The 21,015-nt window shown below is 44.0% G+C and overlaps 1 protein-coding gene across 1 annotated transcript; it reads right to left on the bottom strand.

Moving 5' to 3' along the window:
* Nucleotides 1-2,656: 2,656 nt before the first annotated feature.
* On the bottom strand, nucleotides 2,657-15,466 carry PTGER4 (prostaglandin E receptor 4). The gene is made up of 3 exons (XM_055422127.2): nucleotides 14,884-15,466; nucleotides 13,499-14,426; nucleotides 2,657-4,595 (listed from the first exon to the last, which is right to left on the bottom strand). The coding sequence occupies exons 2-3, from the start codon at nucleotides 14,381-14,383 to the stop codon at nucleotides 4,002-4,004; spliced, it is 1,479 nt and encodes a 492-aa protein (XP_055278102.1). The 5' UTR covers nucleotides 14,384-14,426; nucleotides 14,884-15,466; the 3' UTR covers nucleotides 2,657-4,001.
* Nucleotides 15,467-21,015: the final 5,549 nt, after the last annotated feature.

The following is a 21,015-nucleotide window of genomic DNA, read 5'->3' as shown; positions in this document are numbered from 1 at the left end:
GTGACTCTGAGCCATACTTCATTAATCCAAGAGAGTGAGGAAGTGCATGGATCAGGATCATGGGGAAAGGAAACCCTTCTGGAGTATTGACCTGATCAGGCTGGACCCTCTGTGCTCGTCATACCCACTAGGATGACTATAATTTAGAAGACAGTAACAAGTATTGAGAATGTGGAAAACTTGACGTTGCTGGTGGGAATATAAAATGTTGCAGTCACTTGGGAAAACGTGGCAGTTCCTCAAAAAATTAAATGTGTAGTTAATATATGACTCAGTACTTTCATTCCCAGATATATAGAGAAATATCTCTCCCAGATATAAAGCAGTATCCCCCCCCCCCACAAAAAAAGTACAGAACTGTGGCTATCAGCATTATTAATAACAGCCAAATTAGGGAATCAATTCAAATGCCATCAACTGATGCATAGATAAACAAAATGTGGTATAGTCACACAAATGAAATATTCAGTCGCTTAGTCATGTTTGACTTTGCGACCCCATGAACTGCAGCATGCCAGGCCTCCCTGTCCATCACCAACTCCCGGAGTTTACAGCTGTACATCAGAAAGTACTGATTCATGCTATGTGAGTGAAACTTGAAAATATTATGCAGACAGTAAAGACCACATATTGTATGATTTCATTTATGTCCAGAATAGGAAAATCCATAGAGATGTAGTAGTTGCCCTGGTCTAGGGGGGGAGATGAATTGGGAGTGACTGCAAATGGGTATGTGGTTTCTTTTATTCTGGAATTAGGAATGATGGTTGCACTCTGTGAAAATGCTAAAATACTTTACAAGGAAAATTTTGTTACATGTGAGATTTATTTTAATTAAAAAAAAAAAAAGAATCAGCTAGAATCAGCGTTCTGGGTGGTGAACCTGAAGTAAAGGATGAGTGAGAGTATACCTTGGCTAGTATTGCTAACTTCTGAATAAGACTTTGTTTCTCCTCCCGTGAACATGAGTGATGAATACATTCATTTATATATAAATCTAAACATTGTCTTTGCTGACAAAGGTCTGTCTTGTTAAAGATATGGTTTTTCCAGTAGTCATGTATGGATGTGAGAGTTGGACCATAAAGAAATCTGAGTGCCGAAGAATTGATGCGTTTGAACTGTGGTGTTGGAGAAGACTCTTGAGAGTCCCTTGGACTGCAAGGAGATCCAACCAGTCCATTCTAAAGGAGGTCAGTCCTGGTGTTCATTGGAAGGACTGATGTTGAAGCTGAAACTCCAATACTTTGGCCACCTGATGGGAAGAACTGACTCATTGGAAAAGACCCTGATTTTGGGAAAGATTGAAGGCAGGAGGAGAAGGGGATGACAGAGGATGAGATGGCTGAATGACATCACTGACTCAATGGACATGAGTTTGAGTAAGCTCCGGGAGTTGGTGATGGAGAGGGAAGACTGGCATGCGTCAGTCCATGGAGTCGGACACAACTGAGCGACTGAACTGAGCTGAAATGTTGTCTCATTGTCCATATACATGGAAGAAAAGTAAAAGCCTCTTTAACAAGTAACATACCCTCTGAAAACATCGTGTTTAGTCTTTGGTTGTTGTTTAGTTGCACAGTCGTGCCTGACTCTTTGCAACCCCATGGACTGCAGCACAGGAGGCCTCCCTGTCCCTGACCATCTTCCAAAGTCTTTGGCTAGCATGGTAAAATAGAACACTTTAGAAGTTTTATTTTGTTTCCTTTTCCATTATGGTTGATTACAGGATATTTTTTAAAATATATTTATTTTTTAGTTGAAGGATAATTGCTTTACAGAATTTTGCTGTTTTTGTCAAACCTCAACATGAATCAGGCACAGGTATACATATATCCCCTCCCTCTTGAACCTCCCTCCCATCTCCCTCCCCATCCCACCCCTCTAGGTTGATACAGTGCCCGTTTGAGTTTCCTAAGCCATACAGCAAATTTCCATTGGCTATCTATTTTACATATGCTAATTAAGTTTCTATGTTACTCTTTCCATACATCTCACCCTCTCCTCCCCTCTCCCCACTGTCTTCATACATCTCACCCTCTCCTTCCCTCTCCCCATGTCCAACAGATCTTTTCTGAGCTAGCTGAAAATCACTAAGCTATCAGGTCTGTGAAAATGACAGTCTTGACTTTCTGGTATCATTCAAAAATATCTTTTAAAAATTGCAAAAAAAATTTTATAACCCCACTCCTGGAGATTATTGCTGCTCAAAGTATGTTCTCATACTGGCAGCGTCACTATACCTAGGATACACCACAGAGCTACTGAATCAGAAAGTTAGTGTTTTCACAAGCTTTCCAGATAACTGATGCATGCTAAAGTTTGAAAAGCAGAGATCTAGAGAATTTACAAGTAGGAAAGGCCACAAGTCTATGCTAATGTTTTGATAATAAATATTGAGATTCTTTACATGTAGCAGGTTAAGCATAATACTGTCTCCGCCACCATCCATACAAACTGGTAATTTTGAGCACACTTTGCACCCAGATCTTGGTTTCTAAATGCCATTCTTTATTAAGTGGCTCCAAGGCTTTGTGCTGTTCTTGCAACTTTACATTGGACATTATCTGTAAAATAAAGAAGTTAAAATATTTCAATTTAAAAAGATGGAGATGACCTGAAACAAACACACAAAAATCACACAAGTTTCCAAAACTGATGATATGGAACTCCAATAGAGCGTATTTATTTATTATAATCTCCAAAATAATTTCAGTTGGCACAGCTGCTTCTTAAAACCACATTACAATCAGGCTCAATTTAATTACAACCAAGCAATTCATGAAGACACTGTAAGCAACAAAACATGCTCAATATTTCTTTGAGAAAGGTGCTTCAGATATGCGTACAGCATGACTGGGCATTACACAAAACTTTTAGAAGATGATTCTTACATGCCCAAGTTTTGTACCTCTTCTGTTGCGACATCTGTGAAAGGCTAATTTAATCAATCCTTCCACATCTCCCGTAAAACCCTTCATGCTGCAATCTGCCTTTTTCTTAAATTTTAAAGAATATTCTAAGTCATTCCTTAGGAAAGTAAAACTATACACATTTCCAAGGGGGAAAACAAGCTGCTTACTTTTTATATTATACAGTTCAATTGTGGGTTACTAACACTTTTTAAAAGCTTTGTTACATTTTAAAAAGTACCAGCTAATGAAGACAATAGTACAAAATATTTATCAGCATGTTAGGTTCTCCTGAAATCACAGTTTTCTGGGTAGATACATGCAGCATCAGTAAACAATTTTCACTGTGTATTACACATAGCTTGGAAAGAATTTTAATATTTTGGCCTGTAATGTCCATGTCTTAAATAGTATCTTGCTTTATTCCTTTAATAGTGCTAAACTCTTTAAAAAATTTGTATTTATTTTATAGATCTGACTCACTGAATTTTCAACACCATGGCCTAACCTTGGTTATGAAAAATATCTTAACATCTGCAACTTCAGCTGGTTATACTAGGGGGAGAGGGATTACCACAACTATTATACCTCGTATTAACAATAAACCTTCTCACAGAGAAGAAAATACTTTAAATACCTTAAATCATATTTACAACAATAAAATTCACATTTCATGCTTTAGTGAGACCCTTAAATCATCCACAAGACAGTCCTTTATGGTTTATTGGAATAGAGCCCTTCTGTCATGGACTTCTGCTGTGTGCCACATATAAAGCTCTTGATTTTATGAAAATAGCAAAACATGCTGTCCTCCTGTCAAGTAGAAAAACTGAGGGTACGTCTTCCCAGCCATCAAGTTGTCACCAAAACGCTATTATCACAGCGAGGTGGCAGCCAAGGCTTCGGACCTCAGGACGCAGAAGGAGAAACTCATCTGTCTGCAAAGTGCTCAGAAGCCCGGGTGTTCTCTAATGTGCGTGATAGGATGAAAAGAGCCCTCTCAGCACTGGCCAAACAGCTCACTGATGTGTCTATTGCACGGGATCTTCGAAGCTTCCAGAAATAGTGCTGTATGTCTTCCCTTCACTACTATATACATTTTTCTGAAAAGTTCAGCGTTTCACTGGGAAACGTGACTTGCAGGGAGCTCCCCTTGGGGGCGGGCCCAGCCCTGCAGCTCCCGCCAACCTCGTCCACCAGTAGGAAGCTCTCCGAGTCCTGCCCCTGTGAGGAGTCTGAGGTCTCCGATATCCGCAGAGTCCTAAGCGACGTGCTGTCTATCTGGGTCAGGCCCACGCCGGGCACACCTGGCAGCAGATTCCTGCCTCCCCCGAGGCCGCTGTCGCTGAGCTCTGGCGTGTACAGGAGGGTCTGCGACGTGCTGCTGATCTCCTTCAGCTCCCGGGAGAGGAAGGAGCGGGAGTGGCCGGACACGGCGGAGGACGTCCGTCTGCTGTCTGAGCAGTGCGGCCCCGAACGCTCCCTGCGCGACCCGCCGATTCGGCAGAAAAGGCATTTGATCTTCTCTATGGCTTTACTGAGCACTGTCTTCCGCAGGAGGATGTATATCCAGGGGTCCAGGATGGGGTTCACAGAAGCAATTCGGATGGCCTGCAAATCCGGGTTTTTGCTGATGACTGGCTCCAGGTGTGGCCGATATAACTGGTTGACGAACACCCGCACCTGCGAAAAGGAGATGCCCGGGTTTAGTGTTTAGCATTCATTCATCAACGGGGAAAATATATGCATGCCACATCTGACTTAGTAACCTTGTGAGTGCTTAGTCGCTCAGTCTGTCCGACTCTTTGAGTCCCCATGGACGGTAGCCTGCCAGGCTCCTCTGTCCATGGGATTCTCCAGACAAGAATACTGGAGTGGGTTGCCACGACCTCCTCCAGGGGATTTTTCCCGCCCCAGGGATCGAACCCAGATCTCTCGCATTGCGGGTGGATTCTTTACCGACTGAGCCATTAGTAACATTAGTTGCCCTCTTTTCTGTTAATAAGTGCCAAGAGGGGACTTCCTTGGTGGTTCAGTGGTTAAGACTGGTATTTACAACGGAGAGGGGCTGGGTTCAATCCTTGGATAGGGGAACTAAGATCCCACATGCCTTGGAGCGTGGTCAAAACAATTTAAAAAGTTAAAAAAAAAAGTGCCGAGAAAAGAGCAGCATATATGGAACCAGGAAGACCACCGATTACCATTTATCGAGTTAGTATAACTTTAATATATCAGTCACTACCTTATGATATCTAGGTCAAAGATGGATAAAAGAATGCAATGTGTGTACAGGTAACATAGGCATAAAGGTTCCTGGAGAAGAATTTTATTAACTTCATTTCTGTGCTTTCTCACAGAATAGTGAGAAACTTTTAAACTTGGACATTTTAAACCAATATTTGAATCTATTATCATCTAGAATGGCCAGAGAATAGTTTTTATTTTCTCTATATGAAGCTGTTCCCTAGTTATAATAGTAATCTAGTGTTATCAACTCTTACTTCAAAAACCTTTTCCATAAACCAATTATGTGTCAATAAATAAATAATAAAAGAAGAAAAAAAGAAAATCTTTCCCAGTTTTTTTCCCTCTAACTGCATTCCTCACCTAGATTATTGCATTAACCACCAAACTAGCTTTCCCATCTCCACTTCCTGTTCTCTCCAAACCATCCTCCAAACTGCCACCAGAAGATTATTTCTCAAATGCAGATTTGATTATGCTACTCGGCTGCTAAACCTTCAGTGGCTCCCTGCTGCTTGGGAACTATAGTTCTGTTCAACATCTGCCACTCTGAATCCATCCTGAAGCCTCCACTGGAATCCACCCCTCCTTTGTATCTCTGGAGCATTTTAGAATAAACAGCCAGGAGCACTCTGGAGAGACCAGACTCAATGAAGAGAGTATAAAAGTTTTGTTTTCGGTTGCAAAACCTGAACTGACTAGACCATGATGCTATTTATAATTTTATTTATTCCACTTGATGTGAATATTCCCATGTTTTGCTCCAGAGGTCCCATTCCAGTTTCTGATGGGGATGTTACATAGTATATGTAGATTACTAAATTACTTTTCTAAGAGCCAAGAAATTCTGACTTTAAAACATTCAGTTCAGTTCAGTTCATTCGCTCAGTCGTGTCTGACTCTCTGAGACCCCATGAATCACACAGCACGCCAGACCTCCCTGTCCATCACCAACTCCCGGAGTTCACTCAAACTCATGTCCACAGAGTCAGTGATGCCATCCAGCCATCTCATTCTCTGTCGTCCCCTTCTCCTCCCGCCCCCAACCTTTCCCAGCATCAGAGTCTTTTCCAGTGAGTCAACTCGTCGCATGAGGTGGCCAAAGTATTGCAGTTTCAGCTTTAGCATCAGTCCCTCCAATGAACATCCAGGATTGATCTCCTTTAGAATGGACTGGTTGGATCTCCTTGCAGTCCAAGGGACTCTCAAGAGTCTTCTCCAACACCACAGTTCAAAAGCATCAATTCTTCGGCGATCAGCTTTCTTCACTGTCCCAACTCTCACATCCATACATGACCACGGGAAAAACCATAGCCTTGACTAGCCGGACCTTTGTTGGCAAAGTAATGTCTCTGCTTTTTAATATACTTGGGCCTAAATATTTTGGATAAGCAATTACATACAGCCCTGTAACTCTCATAGAATAAAATGGTGAAATGGCTATAAGATGAAATTATTCCCTTGATCTCTGGAAGACAGCTAAATAAAAAGCATACTAGAATGAACAACAGTATATTATGACTATTTTTTTTTGGCCAAACCACACAGCATGTGAGATCTTAAGTTCCCTGACTAGGGACAGAACTCACACCCCCCTGCAGTGAAGTTCCTATGATGACAACTCCTAAAATATTTTTAGAAACTATGTTTGTATAAATGATTCTACCAAGAGGAAGGATGACTGACCTGTCCTTTCAAAAACCAACGGAACAAAGCATCTTGGTTTCTTCCTACCATACTCTTCATTGAGGTTCTCAGCTGTGCCTGGGCACAGAGATTCCCTCAGGTCTACAGACCTTTTCTCAGATGAAGTGTTACTGAAACCAGGAAGTTTTGAGAACCTTATTTAAATCCCCCACCCTGCTGGTGGCTGATTCTGGCCTGGGCCTCAGGTCTTCGAATAACTTTCATGTTACTTTTTCTGTTTTGCCAGGCTGGCTAGCTTTCTGCTTTAGAATTATCTCCTGACAATGGAATTATTGGTAAAATACAAAGCATGAGGTCTATATTTTACTCACATCACACAGTAGGTTCTTAAGAGTAAAAGAAATGATGGATTTAAATCTGGATTTAGTATCAGGCCCTCCCCTGAGTGTGCTGCTGCTGCTAAGTTGCTTCAGTCGTGTCCGACTCTGTGCGACCCCATAGACAGCAGCCCACCAGGCTCCTCCGTCCCTGGGACTCTCCAGGCAAGAATAGTGGAGTGGGTTGCCATTTCCTTCTCCCCTCCAGAAAAAACCCAAGGCAGGATTTGGGTGAATTTGAGACTTTCAGCCAGTAGGTGGCAGTGTTGCTCTACTTGGGAATTGGTCCCACAGCCCTCCCTAAGAGGTTTGCCCAGGCACTTCAAGACCCTCTTTCAGAACAGAATTTTAAGTCTAAAGTTTGCATTTCTTAAAATTTTAGCATTGAAATACTTCATTGGTAGTTGTTTCTCCCACCGCTTCCTCGAGGGAAACACATTTACTACTGAAAGGAGGAAATTTTTTTAACACCTGAAATGACTATAGAAGGAATTAAATGTGTAGCTATTTAAGGGAATAAACTAGGAGTTACCATTTATTTTTTTTTAATTCCTATGACCCTTCAGAAAAGTCAGTGTTGTGAAAAAAAAAATTAATAGTGAACTTTCATAATCAAGGTGACAAGAGGCAAGCGAAGAATTATTTTGTGGCTCACTTCATGCTCAGTGGTAATTAATTGAAACTATAAGGGCATGAAAAGGAGACTTATTTCACTGTCCATAGTGTGTGTGGCGGGGGCGGTGGGTAGGGGGCTTACAATTAATATAAGCTAGTGAACCTGGTCATTTCATGTCTTCTCAGGAAAGCAGAGCTCATGGGGTAGCAACAAAGATGAGTATGAAAAGCAACATTCCAAATTTAGATGAAAACATTCTCAAAAGCTGGTAAAATGATTTGAAAAAAATGAAGATGGAGCTTTCCTTTGCAGCACGATCTCAATGGAGACTGACTTAAATAGAGAAAAAGAAGACAAAAGTGAACAAAAGCTCCACGCACCTCACTAGATTTCAAAAATAGCCATCTCTGCCTCACTTTAAAGGCTTTACTTGATTTGCTTCCCCAAAGGGGTAGACCCCAGATTAAGATGGGACCATCCACAGCAGGACTCCAGCGTCACGAAGGGAGGAGAGAGCACTTTTCTGCAATTCTTGTCCAACAGGCTCTGTATGTTACACAAATAAACGTGTTCAGGCAGTTTTCAGTGTTGGAAGAGTGTGCTGCTGAGAAAACCGAACCTCTGAGTGGGAGGTGGGTAGGGGAACACCTTAAAAGAATTCACAGAATACAAACAATGTATATAGTCTCTTGCAATTCTATTAGTCTATTTCTTCAGTAGCTGCAGATTTGCACATGTGGCTTATTGTTAGAACTGGCATGCATGACAATATTCTAAACTTGTTGAGGACGGCTAGAGATTAGAATTCAGGAACATAACTTGGAAAAAATATGATAAACCCCAAATTAAATGTGATGACGGGAAAGCTATAAGGAAGGCTACATGTTGTAAAGATAAATGCCCAGTTCTGTTCAAATCCTGGCTCTCTGCTCCATATAATTTATGAGCAAAATCATGAAAGGACTTAGTACAAATATGTGGAAGCTCGGCTACTGTGGAATATATCAATAATATGAAAACCACAGCTTAGAGGTCGCTTTGGGGTATAGTTAATGACGCGCATGGTATCTAAAACACTTATTTCCTGTTTAATGAATTAACCTGTTGGCAGGGAATGTCTATTTGAAAAGGAATGTTGAAATTTTGATTAGACTGATTTGGTAGTTGACTGTTGAAATAGAAATGCTTTCCAATAAATGACGAGAACCTGTGATTGGATTTGTCTGTGCTCCTTGTTCTCTGTTCCAAGCACATGAAAGGAATGATCTGTGTGTGATCAGTTATCTAACTGCCCTGTGAAGGGTCTCAAATTGACACAGCTGTTACTAGAAATTCTTCCCACTTCCTTTTTTTTTTTTTTTTTTTAATTTGGTGACAAAAATCTCTAAGTAAAGGAGAGAGTTTTGGTGGGTGGTGGAATGAGAGCTCGGTTCTCCTTCCCTGTGCATCACTGACCAGCCATTTAACTGCAGTCCAACTGCTTCACCTCTCCAGGTCAGTGTGTACACTGAAAACTTACTTCTGAAGTGTTTAGTTTCTTTGAACCCTTAACTTTCAACATTCTAACAAGAACCTTCAAGAATCACTTCAGCTCTGGGGGGAAGAGATCTTGTTAGCAGATGTTCCATAAAATCAAGCCTTGACAGGTTAGCAAAGCATGGTGAAAAGAGCCTTAGCCTAGGACTCACTCACAGCCACCCAGGAAATAGCATGAAATAAAGTCAATATCTGCAGTGGAGGAATCTGAGGTGCAGACACGGTGAAAATATTGGTCAGCCCTCCTTTCTTCCTAGAGCTTCTTTAAAGACTCAGAAGAAGCAGGGAAAACAACCTTACTTTTATGTGCTACTCCACAGTCTTCAAGGTACAACTCCTGGGTCTGCAATTTTATGTTCTGGCTAAAATTCTGCTTTTGGGAATTGCTACTTTTAAAAATTTTAGCCAAATTTATTTGAAAAATGATCAAATCCTTCAGGTTCTGCTGTAATAGTGCCTGGATTTATGGCATTCTTCATGTACCTCTAGATGTGATTTTTAACTCATCTGGAACCCCATCAGTTTCTTTTAGTTTCCACTTCCAGTCTGCCTGCAGTAAACAAAAGTGTATCTATTTACACAGTTTTCCTCTGCTCTAATAAACCTTTGGCGATCAAATGCTGATGAAGGCTTATACAGACAACTAGTTTATAAGTAAGGAACCAAATAAACACTTAAAGGAAGCTATTCTCCTGTTTCACTCCTCCCAGAGAGAAAATGAATCAAACTGGCCATTCTACTTTTAATAGAGGTGAAGGCTTGCTACTTCAGAGTAAGAAGAAAGAAAATATAAGAAACAAGTAAGCAATAAATACTGCCGTAGCATGCCTGTGCATGGGGGAAAATGCCTTTCGAATCTTGTAGTGTAACCGTTTAGCCCTGAGGCCAAAGACTGGATTACAATAATGTCTAACATTAGTATCAAAATTAGGTACCAGACATTGATCCAGCTGCAGCATATAACACCAGGACCTTAGGCTGTCTCACTTGCATATTTCTAAAGAATTCATTCCCTTTTATTTATTTTGAGCATAAACTCTTTCATTTCTTTAGCTTCCCTTGTATTTCAAAAACCAGAGACTGCTTATAAACAGAACAGACAAAATGACATTAACCTTGTCCCGCTAAACCTTGTCATGCAATGTTCCCTGTTGATTGTATTTACATCTTTTCTCTTCATTGCTTATGACTCACTTTAGAAAATTTTGCAACTTCAGCACAGTTCCTTATATAACTGCAATTAATTTTTCCAACCTTTCTCAAATTTCCATTCCAAGTTCTATTTATGGAATATATATATTTTGGAGAACAAATTAAAATTGACTTTTATACTGAATTCAATATCAACTGCCTTCTAAGAGCCACTGTCGTTTTTCTTTCTCTGGTAACTGAAAGACAAAAATGTGGCTGCTTTGCAATGATGCTTGTTTTCCTTCTGTATTTTAAGTCAAGATTTGTGAAACTGCACATAAACTGTATTTGCTCTATTATTTCCAAAGCATTTTAAATGTTTGGAAGGGTTTGATTTGCCTCAAATAGGATTACTAACCAACTTGATTTGATAAAGTTAAAAGAGATTCTTCATTAGTTTTCTTGAAACTGAAGATAGATCCGACTGTTTTAAAAGTCAGAGTTCAGAAATTTTCAACTCAAATTACAACATGAATGTGAGAAATGTGAAAAAAAAAAAAACAAACCCACCAAGAAAGTTGTAAAAGTGATCCAAGGAAGGCTACAGTTGTGGATGCTCCCCTTTTAATTCTTTCAGTCATTGCTAAACTGTGGGTGGGTGAGTAATATAATGACATCATTCTTATCATTAATTTACAATTAAATCTATTCTGAAGCTACCATTACTTGTATGATTTCTTATTACTTCCAAAAGTTTGTCTATGTGATTATTTCTCAGCTGAGCCATTTTCAATTTGCAGGGTAAAAACACTTAATATCACTACACAACACTGACTTTACAAAGAGTAGACAATCCTTGTTAGTTTAAATGTGGTCAGTCTGCAAACCACAAATATAACTCCTATAATTTCTTGCCTCTTGTTTCTCAAATAATGTCAAGGGCTTCGTGATAAATGGCTTTGCCATCAGATCTACCATTTCAGCCCATAAGAGGCTTTGAAGAGAACAGTTCATCTGTGACTGTGTGGTCATCAACAGATTCGCATGCTTGCCTCCAACCAAAACACAGTTTAAAAGTTATGTGCGTGTTGCTAAACCTCTAGCTCTGATTCCTCAGTTCCTTAAAGTGGATGTTCTGTGTAAATAACAACCACTCACTCTGGCATTTACTGTTCTGTAAAACATAAGGCAGAGGCCACAGAAGGAGGCCCCAGCCAGAGAGTTGTTTCTTCTAAAATCTCCCTCTATTCTAAAGGTGCCATTACAGACAGTAAAATATGTTTACGTGGCTCAATTAACTCTGTAAATTATCCTGGGTCCTGGGACGGTTTAAAGGCCCTTCTGGCCAATTATATTTACTTCTGTTTATACAAATTGGCAAGAAGCTACTGTACACTGGCTCTCTGCCACCTTGGAGTTCCATTTACAGATGGAATTTTATCCATCTGTTAATTCCCTGGTGCCTCAGAGGTTAAAGCATCTGCCTCCAATGCGGGAGACCCGGGTTCGATCCCTGGGTCAGGAAGATCCCCTGGAGAAGGAAACGGTAACCCACTCCAGTATTCTTGCCTGGAGAATCCCATGGACGGAGAAGCCTGGTAGGCTACAGTCCATGGGGTCGCAAAGAGTCGGACACGACGGAATGGAATGGTAATTATATATAATATTTTATATTAAAATATTTTATTAGATATAATATTAATTTTATGATATAATATTTTTATCTTAAAATCTCTGAACAGTATTAGTAAGGGAAAAGATGGAATAATTGCTTATAACATTTATTTTCTCATGCTCCCAATCAGCATTCAAGAAAAACAAAACCAACTTTTTCAAGTTGATAGTTTAGAATTTCCAGGAATGTGGTGTTTTGAGATACAGAAAAACTCAGGACGAGTTGCTTTCATGAGAAACTCTAGATGAAGTATTATGTGCATCTGCCCATGGGTTTCTAGTGCAAAGAGAGGAGAACTAGGCAGACTTTCAAACTTCCTGCTTGTAATATTTTAAAAGATTTAAAAGTTAATGCACAGGCAATTTTAAAGAAGATGGTGTCCTTAAATTAAACTGTACCAAAACCCAACTCGCACACACTGTTTCGAAGGCCAAAATTAGAAGTGTTCTAGGAGGGAGACATGATGTCATATTACAGAAGCAGCCTTGGGGTTAGATTGGTCTGAGTTCATCTCAAGTTGCAAAGCTTTGGCTTGGCAATAAATAAGATGACCATCTCTAAAGCCCCATCTCACTCTACCTCTTACAGTTGAGACGTGAATTCAATACCCCAGATGCATCAGCCTGCCCTTAATAGGTCCCCTGAAACACCTTGCTTTCCTGGCCCCTAGAAAGAATGAAGCTCTGGGCCTTGCCCGTGCAGGGCCACATGTGCATCGAGATGTTTTCCCTGAGACTCACTGCATGGCAAAGAGCAAGGAATTTAGCTTGACAGTCTAGTTCTGCGGGATTATTTTAAGCAAGTCACTCCTAAGTTAAGGAGTGAGACCAAAATGCACCCAATATCCCTTCAAGCTCTAAAATTCGACATAAGCTACCAAAAGAAAAAAAAAAAACACGGACATAAATCAGAACACTAAAAACCCTACTACTGTAAGGAGTGGACACTAAAGAAATCACCGGCCCCGACGGTTCGGATTCCGCCTGAGGATGGGGCTCAGTCACACTACAGCGGTTTCCTCTCTACATCTGATGGAGAGCGGCGCGCGTTCTCGGAAGGCTCAAGGCCACTGTCAGGCAGCCAGAGGTAGGGGCTGTCCCGGGCGGGAGAGGAAACCAGGCTTTCGGGGAAAGAAACTCGGCGATGTAGCGGAAAAGCACCTGCTGCACCTCGCTAGCGACGGGGCCTAAAAAGAGCCTAGGCCTGCTCTGAGAAGCCCAGCGTGGGGACCCCAGCCCCGACCTGGAGGAGACACGTCGGGGGCCGGGGGTCGAAGAGAGGGAGAGAAGGGAGCGGGCGATGCAGCAGGGAGGTGGACGCAGGAAAAGGGCCGAGTGGGGCCCTGGCCCCTGCCACTCACCACAAGCGGGATGGAGCAGATGAGCACCACCAGGGAGGTGGCGATGAGTAAGATGACCATCTGGATCTCGGCGCCCGCGATGCGGCGGAAGCTCCGGCGGCGGCGAAAGTCGCTGAGGCGCGGCAGGGCGGGGGAGGAGGCTGCCGGGGGAGCCCGGCAGGCGGTCGGGGCCAAGGCGACGGCGGCGGTGGCCGCGTGGTGCTGCTGCTCGGTGCCCAGCGAGGTGCGGCGCATGAACTGGCGGTGCATGCGGAGCAGCGCGCCGCACACGAGCACGTTGCAGAGCACGGTGGCGAGGATGAGGAAGGAACTGAAGCCCGCATACATATAGGAGAAGGCGGCGTGCGCCGTCACGTTGGTGGTCCAGTCGATGAAGCACCAGGTGGCCGGGTACTGCAGCCGCGAACTGCCCAGGCCCATGCTGGGCAGCGCGCAGAAGAGCACGTTGGACGCGTAGACCGCGAAGAGTGTGAGCCCCGCCAGCCGCTTGTCCACGTAGTGGCTGTAGAAGTAGGCGTGGTTGATGGCCAGGTAGCGCTCGATACTCATCGCACAGATGATGCTGAGCCCCGACAGGCCAAAGAAGAGCAGGATGAAGGTGCTGTACTCGCACAGCGCGTGGCCCCCGGGCCACTGGCCCTTCAAGTAGGTGGCGATGGTCACCGGGCTCACCAGCAACGTGCCCAGCAGGTCGGTGACCGCCAGCCCGCATACCAGTGTGTAGAAAGTCGTCTCCTTCTGCTCTTTGCGCGACTTGCAGAGCACCACGATGGCCACCAGGTTGCCCACCACCCCGAAGATGAACATCACCGCCGGGATGGTCACTGGGCTGTTCAGTGGATTGGAGGCCTGGGAGGATGATGCATTGGTCCCAGGGGCAGTCATGGTGGTGGCCGACGGTACACTGCCTTGGAGTGCGAGGCTGGGTCTGTGGAGAATAGGAGAGAGACGAAGAGGCGATGAGCAGAAATTACCACCTGCAAAAAGGTGTCGGACCCGCTGCCAAGAAACAATATGCTGATGAGATCGGGGGAGCAACTCGATACAACAGTGTGGACTGTAGCCCCTTACCAACTGCAGCTACCGAAATCTCCAGGCTCCAGATAAGTCCTGCCGGCAGCACCACTCTACGGGCATTAATATTTATAGGCTGATAACTGTCTTTCTCTCCTCTCCCCAACCCAACTCATTCCACTGCCAAGATGAACAAGACCTATCTCAAGGGAAAAGTGGCTTGCTCGTTTTCCCGACAGATTCTGAGTCAATAAAAGTCTCGCTGAAAACAAGTTATGGAAGATAATTGGAAAAGAGCACTCTTCATTTCCTGGCTACGCTCAAGGGGCGCCCGCACCGCTCTCTGCCCAGTGCCCCCAAACCTGCCTCACCTGTGGAAGCCGCGGAGGTTGCAGTTACGTAAGCCCCCAGGGTCAAGCCTCAGAGGTCCTGGACAAGCCTTCAGCCTGCCCTCAGCCGTGCCCTGCTCAACGTGGAGCTTGCCAAGCCTCTGCCTTCTCAGAGCCTGCTCTCGGTGGCTGCCAGTTTTCCGGAACTGGGGTCAGTGGTCAGCTTTCAAAAACTTGGAGAAACAGAAGGGCAGCGAGATGGGTCAGTGAAGCCTGATCATGGATTGCTTTTTTCCCTCGTCTTTTCCTTCGTTTCTTCAAAGACGATCCAAGCTTTGCGGAGCCCGCGGGAATCGTCCGTGGGCGGACAGCTCTCAGGTGTGCGGCGGCACGCGCAGGTGGCACCGAGCCTGGGTACCCGGCTCGGGCCGCCCTCCTCCCAGCCCAGGGCAGCGTGGGCGGCTACCGGGGCTGGCGGCTACAGCTGAGGGCGCTTCTGACGCCCTGGGGGCGGCTTGAGGTCCCCTCGGCCCGAGGCTCTGACCCGGGGCGGTTCATCTTCCTCTGGGGCTGCCGGGTTTCCAGCTCCGCTCTTGCCGGTCCAGCCTCTGTACAAACTTTTCTGCAGCTTCAAGTTTCCCTGGCGGGGGCGGGGCCACACCGCGGGCGGCCTGGGCGCCCATTGGCCAGACGTAAAGTGGGCGGGGCGCTCGCTCGCTCCTGTGCGCGGCGAGGAAGCGCTGCTGGCCGGAGGGCGGGGCCCCGGGCGGCGCGGGTCCCACCGCGCCTCTGCCGGCTGCTCGCCTGCGGCTTTCCAGGCCACCGGGGAGCTGGGACGGTGGAGGCTTGGCCTCCCTGCTCCAGGCAGGTGGTGCGGAGAGGCCGCGGTCTGCGGGGACCCTGAGGGAGTCCCGGTATTCTCCTGTGCACTCTCTTAGCTACTTGAACTCGGCGTCCAGGACAGCTCTGAAACCGGCATCTTTTCTTCCTCGCTGTCTCCCTCTCCAAGTGGGCTATTTCTCGCACCTTCTTCAGCCGAGTTGCAACATCTGGGTGCTGGGGAGGGAGGTCAGCGGCTTAGGACTCTACCTGGGAGCTGTCGAGGTGTGTGTGTGTGTGTGTGCGCACGCCCGCAACCCCGGGAGGAGAAATAGGGTGCGTGCGCGAGTGGCCCCGGATCAGAAGTAAGGGTGCGCCTGACTGTCGTGGTGGCTGGATGGGCGAGTGGGCACCAGGGTTGGGCGGGGAAACGACGAGGCATCCATACTCTCACCACGAAAGGGGTTCGTTGGCAGTGCCGAGGCAAAAAAAAAAAAAAGGCTGGGGTTGGGGAGGAGCCGGGACAGCAACTTCTCCAGTCGCAAGTGGCAGAGACCTGCGGCTGCGGAGAGCCGGCGCGCGGCCCTCCAGGGGACGGACGGTGACTGCGGAGGGCTGCGTGTCGAACCGCGGAGACCTTTGTCCTCCTTCGGGGAACTTCTCTGGCCCGTGAGAACGGTTAGACTGAGTTTCGTGTCAGGGCTCGGTTAACAGTCGGATTTAGACACCTTCACCATGAATCCTTGGAAAGGCTGATGCAGAGAGACTGAAATTGTTTTCAAGTAAAACAATTGTCCAGTTATTACCTCACTGGTCAATTCTTGGAAAAGCCTATTTGCTCTACCTTTTCATCTTTGAATTACAATTTGGCTTCTTGTTATTCCCTTCTTTCTATTTTACTTGCTACAGTCAGAACTGTTCTATTAATATTTTACTTGCTAAAGTCAGAACTGAAAACTAAAAAAAAAAAAGGTTGTAAAACTTTATGGCATAATTATAACCAATTCATCATTTTTTTTAAACCGTAAAGTGAGATTGTGTGAGCCTTCATAATTTCAGTTCCTAGGAAAGTCTCTTTCCAGAGGTCGGATACATGCATTTTAACATAACGCATCTCACAGGATAGATAAATAACTTGATCCTTTTATATGCTAAAGTGGGCACTCATGCCTTTATTATTTCGTGAATGTACAAACCTAAGAATTTATCTGGCGCTCCAGTTATCCTCAAGTGACACAGTAACAAGTGAGTAATAGGAGAAACAAAACATTCCAGCTTTCAGCTAATTACAGGACATAATTGTATAAGGCACCATGTGGGTACATTGATATAACGTCAATCTGTTGTTTGTGTTGTTTCCACATGAATATCAGGGGTCCGAAACACACATTTGGTAGCAGATGTAAAAAGAACTGGTGGAGATCTGTCAGTCACTTCTGTTGTCTGGGCTTCCTGTTAAGTAGTAAGCTCCAGGATTGTGTCAGCATTGAAAAAGGAAACTGCACGTTCTACCCCCCGATCTTTTGTGACCACATTGCATCACTGTCACCCTGTCAGGTGGTTGTTAGTAAGAGTTTGAAGGCGAGGTGGGAAGTTCCACTTAAAATCACCCTCTGCTAATAAATTTTTTTTTCCAATTCTCTTTGCATTTGAAGCTCCTAAAATGGAGAACAATTTGAATTGGTCTTTGTTAACTTTTCATGATGAAGAGTATTTTAAATATAAAAGTTAAGGCACCCTGTTGGGAGAATTAGGATTAGAGATTTTTAGCACATTGCTGATAAACTGGACTTGTTACTAATAGAGCTGTTTTTCTTACTACTCATTTACATGTACTTTCCAAAGCAGCTTTACGAAAATGAAAATAAGAATCCAGAACATAATACTGAAAAAATGTTATATGAGGTTTACCTCTACCCTCTCTTGGTACATGATTCTTAAAACTTAAGTTTAGCCTTCAAAAGTAGAAGTTGAAAATTTGGAAACAAATATTTTATTTTCTGTATTTGAAAAACTGGGACACTAGTGTCCCTCACACTCTCCTGGGAATGTACGTTGCAAAAGAAAACGAAGAATCACCATGATTAGGTGGACAATTCTTGTCATTGTTTGTGTATTTTATGAAAAGATTTTATTCTAAGATTGATTTGTATCCTCTCTTGCCATTTCTGCCTCAATCCCTACTCTACACTCTAAGTCCCTGTTTCAGGTCTGTCATCAAATCCTTCCTGAAGGTTTGCACTAGTCCAAGAATGGCCTGACTGATCCTTTTGATTGCTCTCTGCTAGCTAATTCCTGGACTATTCTTTTAGGTTAACATCATAAGGCTGGAACTCTTAAAAGCAGAGTTCACTTGGAGGCTACCAACTACATTCCCTTTGACTAGGCTGAATCTTCCTTGGGTCAAAAGAATGGGTAACAAAGGGGCTAGTTCCTGGGAAGAAGGCAGCAGGATGAATCAGATCTGGCCTGGACCCCATACTGAGGCCAAACTGGCCAGATCTTAGAGCATTCCTAAAGAGCTAACATTCATGTAGCAAAGCCCACAAAAAACCTGCTCTCTGTCATTCAGGACTGGCCATATAGATACTCAAAAATGTGAAAAAGGTGTCTATCTGGTGCAGATAACCCAGTGCCCATGGCCACAGCTGCCTTCCACATGCTCACCCAACTGGTTTAGTAAATTACAAGCATGACATTAACCTGATGTTGGGCATGAAAAGAGGTCCATGCTTGTGGCTTTGGTCCCTCCCTTTTTAGCGGTGCATTTTAAATGTGCACCTAATTATTTTCATTTTCCAAGCATAAGTTTTGTGCTGATTGTGGTGCTTAGGGCTGTTACACATGTTGGTACTGTGATTGACTTCTCAGCGTCTTCATGTGGGCCTGAATTACCACTGTGGAGGCTGGTCGCCAGCAAGTGATTGCTTCAGGCTTCCTTCTTCTCTGACAGTTTCACTCATCAAAGTGACAGCTTTCTACTTTTTTATTCTTCCCCTCTTCTTTCTCCAGACAGATATATCCACTGCACTCCCATTGTAAACTGGGCTAATGGACAAAGAAATAAAATTATTTAATTAATGATCATTTTTAAAAAGAAAATTTATTTTGTATTGGCTCAGATGGTAAAGCATCTGTCTACAATGCGGGAGACCCAGGTTCAAACCCTGGGTTGGGAAGATCCCCTGGAGAAGGAAATAGCAATCCACTCCAGTACTATTACCTGGAAAATCCCATTGACAGAGGAGCCTGGTAGGCTACAGTCTATGGGGTCGTAAAGAGTCGGACATGACTGAGCGACTTCACTTCACTATAGTCAGTTAACAAACAATTTTGTGACTGTTTCAGGTGAACAGTGAAGGGACTCAGCCACACATATATCTGTGTCCATTCGCCCCCCAAAACTCCCCTCCCATCCAGGCTGCCATACAACATTGAGCAGAGTTCCATGTACTATTCAGTAGGTCCTTGTTGGTTATCCATTTTAAATATAGCAGCATGTACACGTCAATCCCAAACTCCTTAACTATCTCCCCACCTCCCAGCACGGAAGTGTTGCTCATTTTGGAAGGTACAGGTGGAGAGATAAAGTCTTATAAGTCCAGGTGTCTCTTCTACAGGAAGATGGACATGCTGATTATATTTTAGTTTCTCACATCCCCCGAATTGCTGTATATTTTAGCACTTAAGAAAACACACAGAGACTCCCTGGTTTAGTCATCAACACCCTCATTTTCTATAGCTTATTGACTACTTTCCACAGAACTTTCACAATTGCATTCACAAAGTGAAAGAGGAGAGTGAAAAAGTTGGGTTAAAGCTCAACATTCAGAAAACTAAGATCATGGCATCCGGTCCCATCACTTCATGGCAAATAGATGGCAATTCAATGGAAACAGTGACAGACTTTATTTTGGGGGGCTCCAAAATCACTTCAGTTGGTGACTGCAGCCGTGAAATAAAAAGACATTTACTCCTTGGAAGGAAAGTTATGACAAACCTAGACAGCATATTAAAAAGCAGAGACATTACTTTGCCAACAAAGGTCCATCTAGTCAAGGCTATGGTTTTTCCAGTGGTCATGTACGGATGTGAGAGTTAGAGTATAAAGAAAGCTAAGCGCCGAAGAATTGATGCTTTTGAACTGTGGTGTTGGAGAAGACTCTTGCGAGTCCCTTGGACTGCAAGGAGATCCAACATAAAGGAAATCAGTCCTGAATATTCATTGGAAGGACTGATGTTGGAACTGAAACTCCAGTACTTTGGCCACCTGATGCAAAGAGCTGACTCATTAGAAAAGACCCTGATGTTGGGAAAGATTGAAGGCAGGAGGAGAAGGGGACAACAGAGGATGAGATGATTGGATGGCATCACCGACTCAATGGACTTGAGTTTGAGTAAACTCCAGGAGTTGGTGATGGACAGGGAGGCCGGGCATGCTGCAGTCTATGGGGTCACAAAGACTCGGACACGACTGAGTGACTGAACTGAATTGAACTGTGCTCTTCTTAGTAAACCCCTGAAGATGTTAGGTAAGTGTGATGGAGACTCATGCTTTAACAAATCCTGTTTCCATTTTTTCCTGAGCACATAGCTGGATGGCATTTCCCAGACTTCTTGTGGCTAGCGAGGCTCATGTGGTTGTATTCTGGCCAGTGGAAATAGAGGAAGTGATGTGTATCACTTTCAGGCCTGGTCCCTTAAGGACCCTGATCCTCTGTGCTCTCTAGCTTCCATTTGCTGCCAATAGGATACAAGGCCCTGGTGTATGGCTGAAGAACTAGGTAGAAGGTGATTGGGTCCCTGTATACCGGCGTGAAGTGAGGACCTCATTCTAATCCCAGTGACCTTCACCGGACAATGAAATGAAGAGAAATAATCCCCTGAGATTTGAGGGACTGCTTGTTTGGGCAGTTAACCTATGCAGACAAAATAGTATGATTGGAATTGTCAGACTTCAGTAAAGAGACTGTGGGCACAGAAAAGCTATATGACTTGCTCAAAGGCACAAAAATTCGTCAGGCCAGCTGAAATTTATCCAGTGCTTAGCTTTATCTGGTGTGAGACAGTGTGCTGAATGATTTATGCATATGTCATCTAACCACACAAGAAACATATGAAGAAGGTACTACATAGTAGTAGGCCCAGTTTACAGGTGAGCTAACTGATATTTGGTTGAGGAATGTGGAGGAGGACATTGTCATTTCTTAAAAGACTACACAGCATTTGGGGATGGCAATGTGAAGGGTCTCACTGGCTGCTGGTTGAGGCTTCCTGACCATCTGGATTAGGTGTGACCTTGGCTGAGTTTGCTCTGCCTATCTTCCTGTTGATTCCTGTGTGTTGATTGTCTTT

Source organism: Moschus berezovskii, chromosome 18 (genome assembly GCF_049115385.1).
Source record: "Moschus berezovskii isolate FMDL1 chromosome 18, NW_MosBer_1.0, whole genome shotgun sequence".
Taxonomy (NCBI): domain Eukaryota; kingdom Metazoa; phylum Chordata; class Mammalia; order Artiodactyla; family Moschidae; genus Moschus; species Moschus berezovskii.
The sequence above is the reverse complement of the archived record's forward strand: the minus strand, read 5'-3'. Positions and strand labels throughout refer to the sequence as shown.

Excerpts from the sequence above, each read along its gene's own strand:
- PTGER4 (XM_055422127.2), bottom strand. The coding sequence starts at position 14,383 with ATGACTGCCCCTGGGACCAATGCATCATCCTCCCAGGCCTCCAATCCA. Across the intron at positions 4,596-13,498 it reads TCTGCTCCATCCCGCTTGTG|GTGCGGGTGTTCGTCAACCA; the intron begins GTGAGTGGCAGG and ends TCCTTTTCGCAG.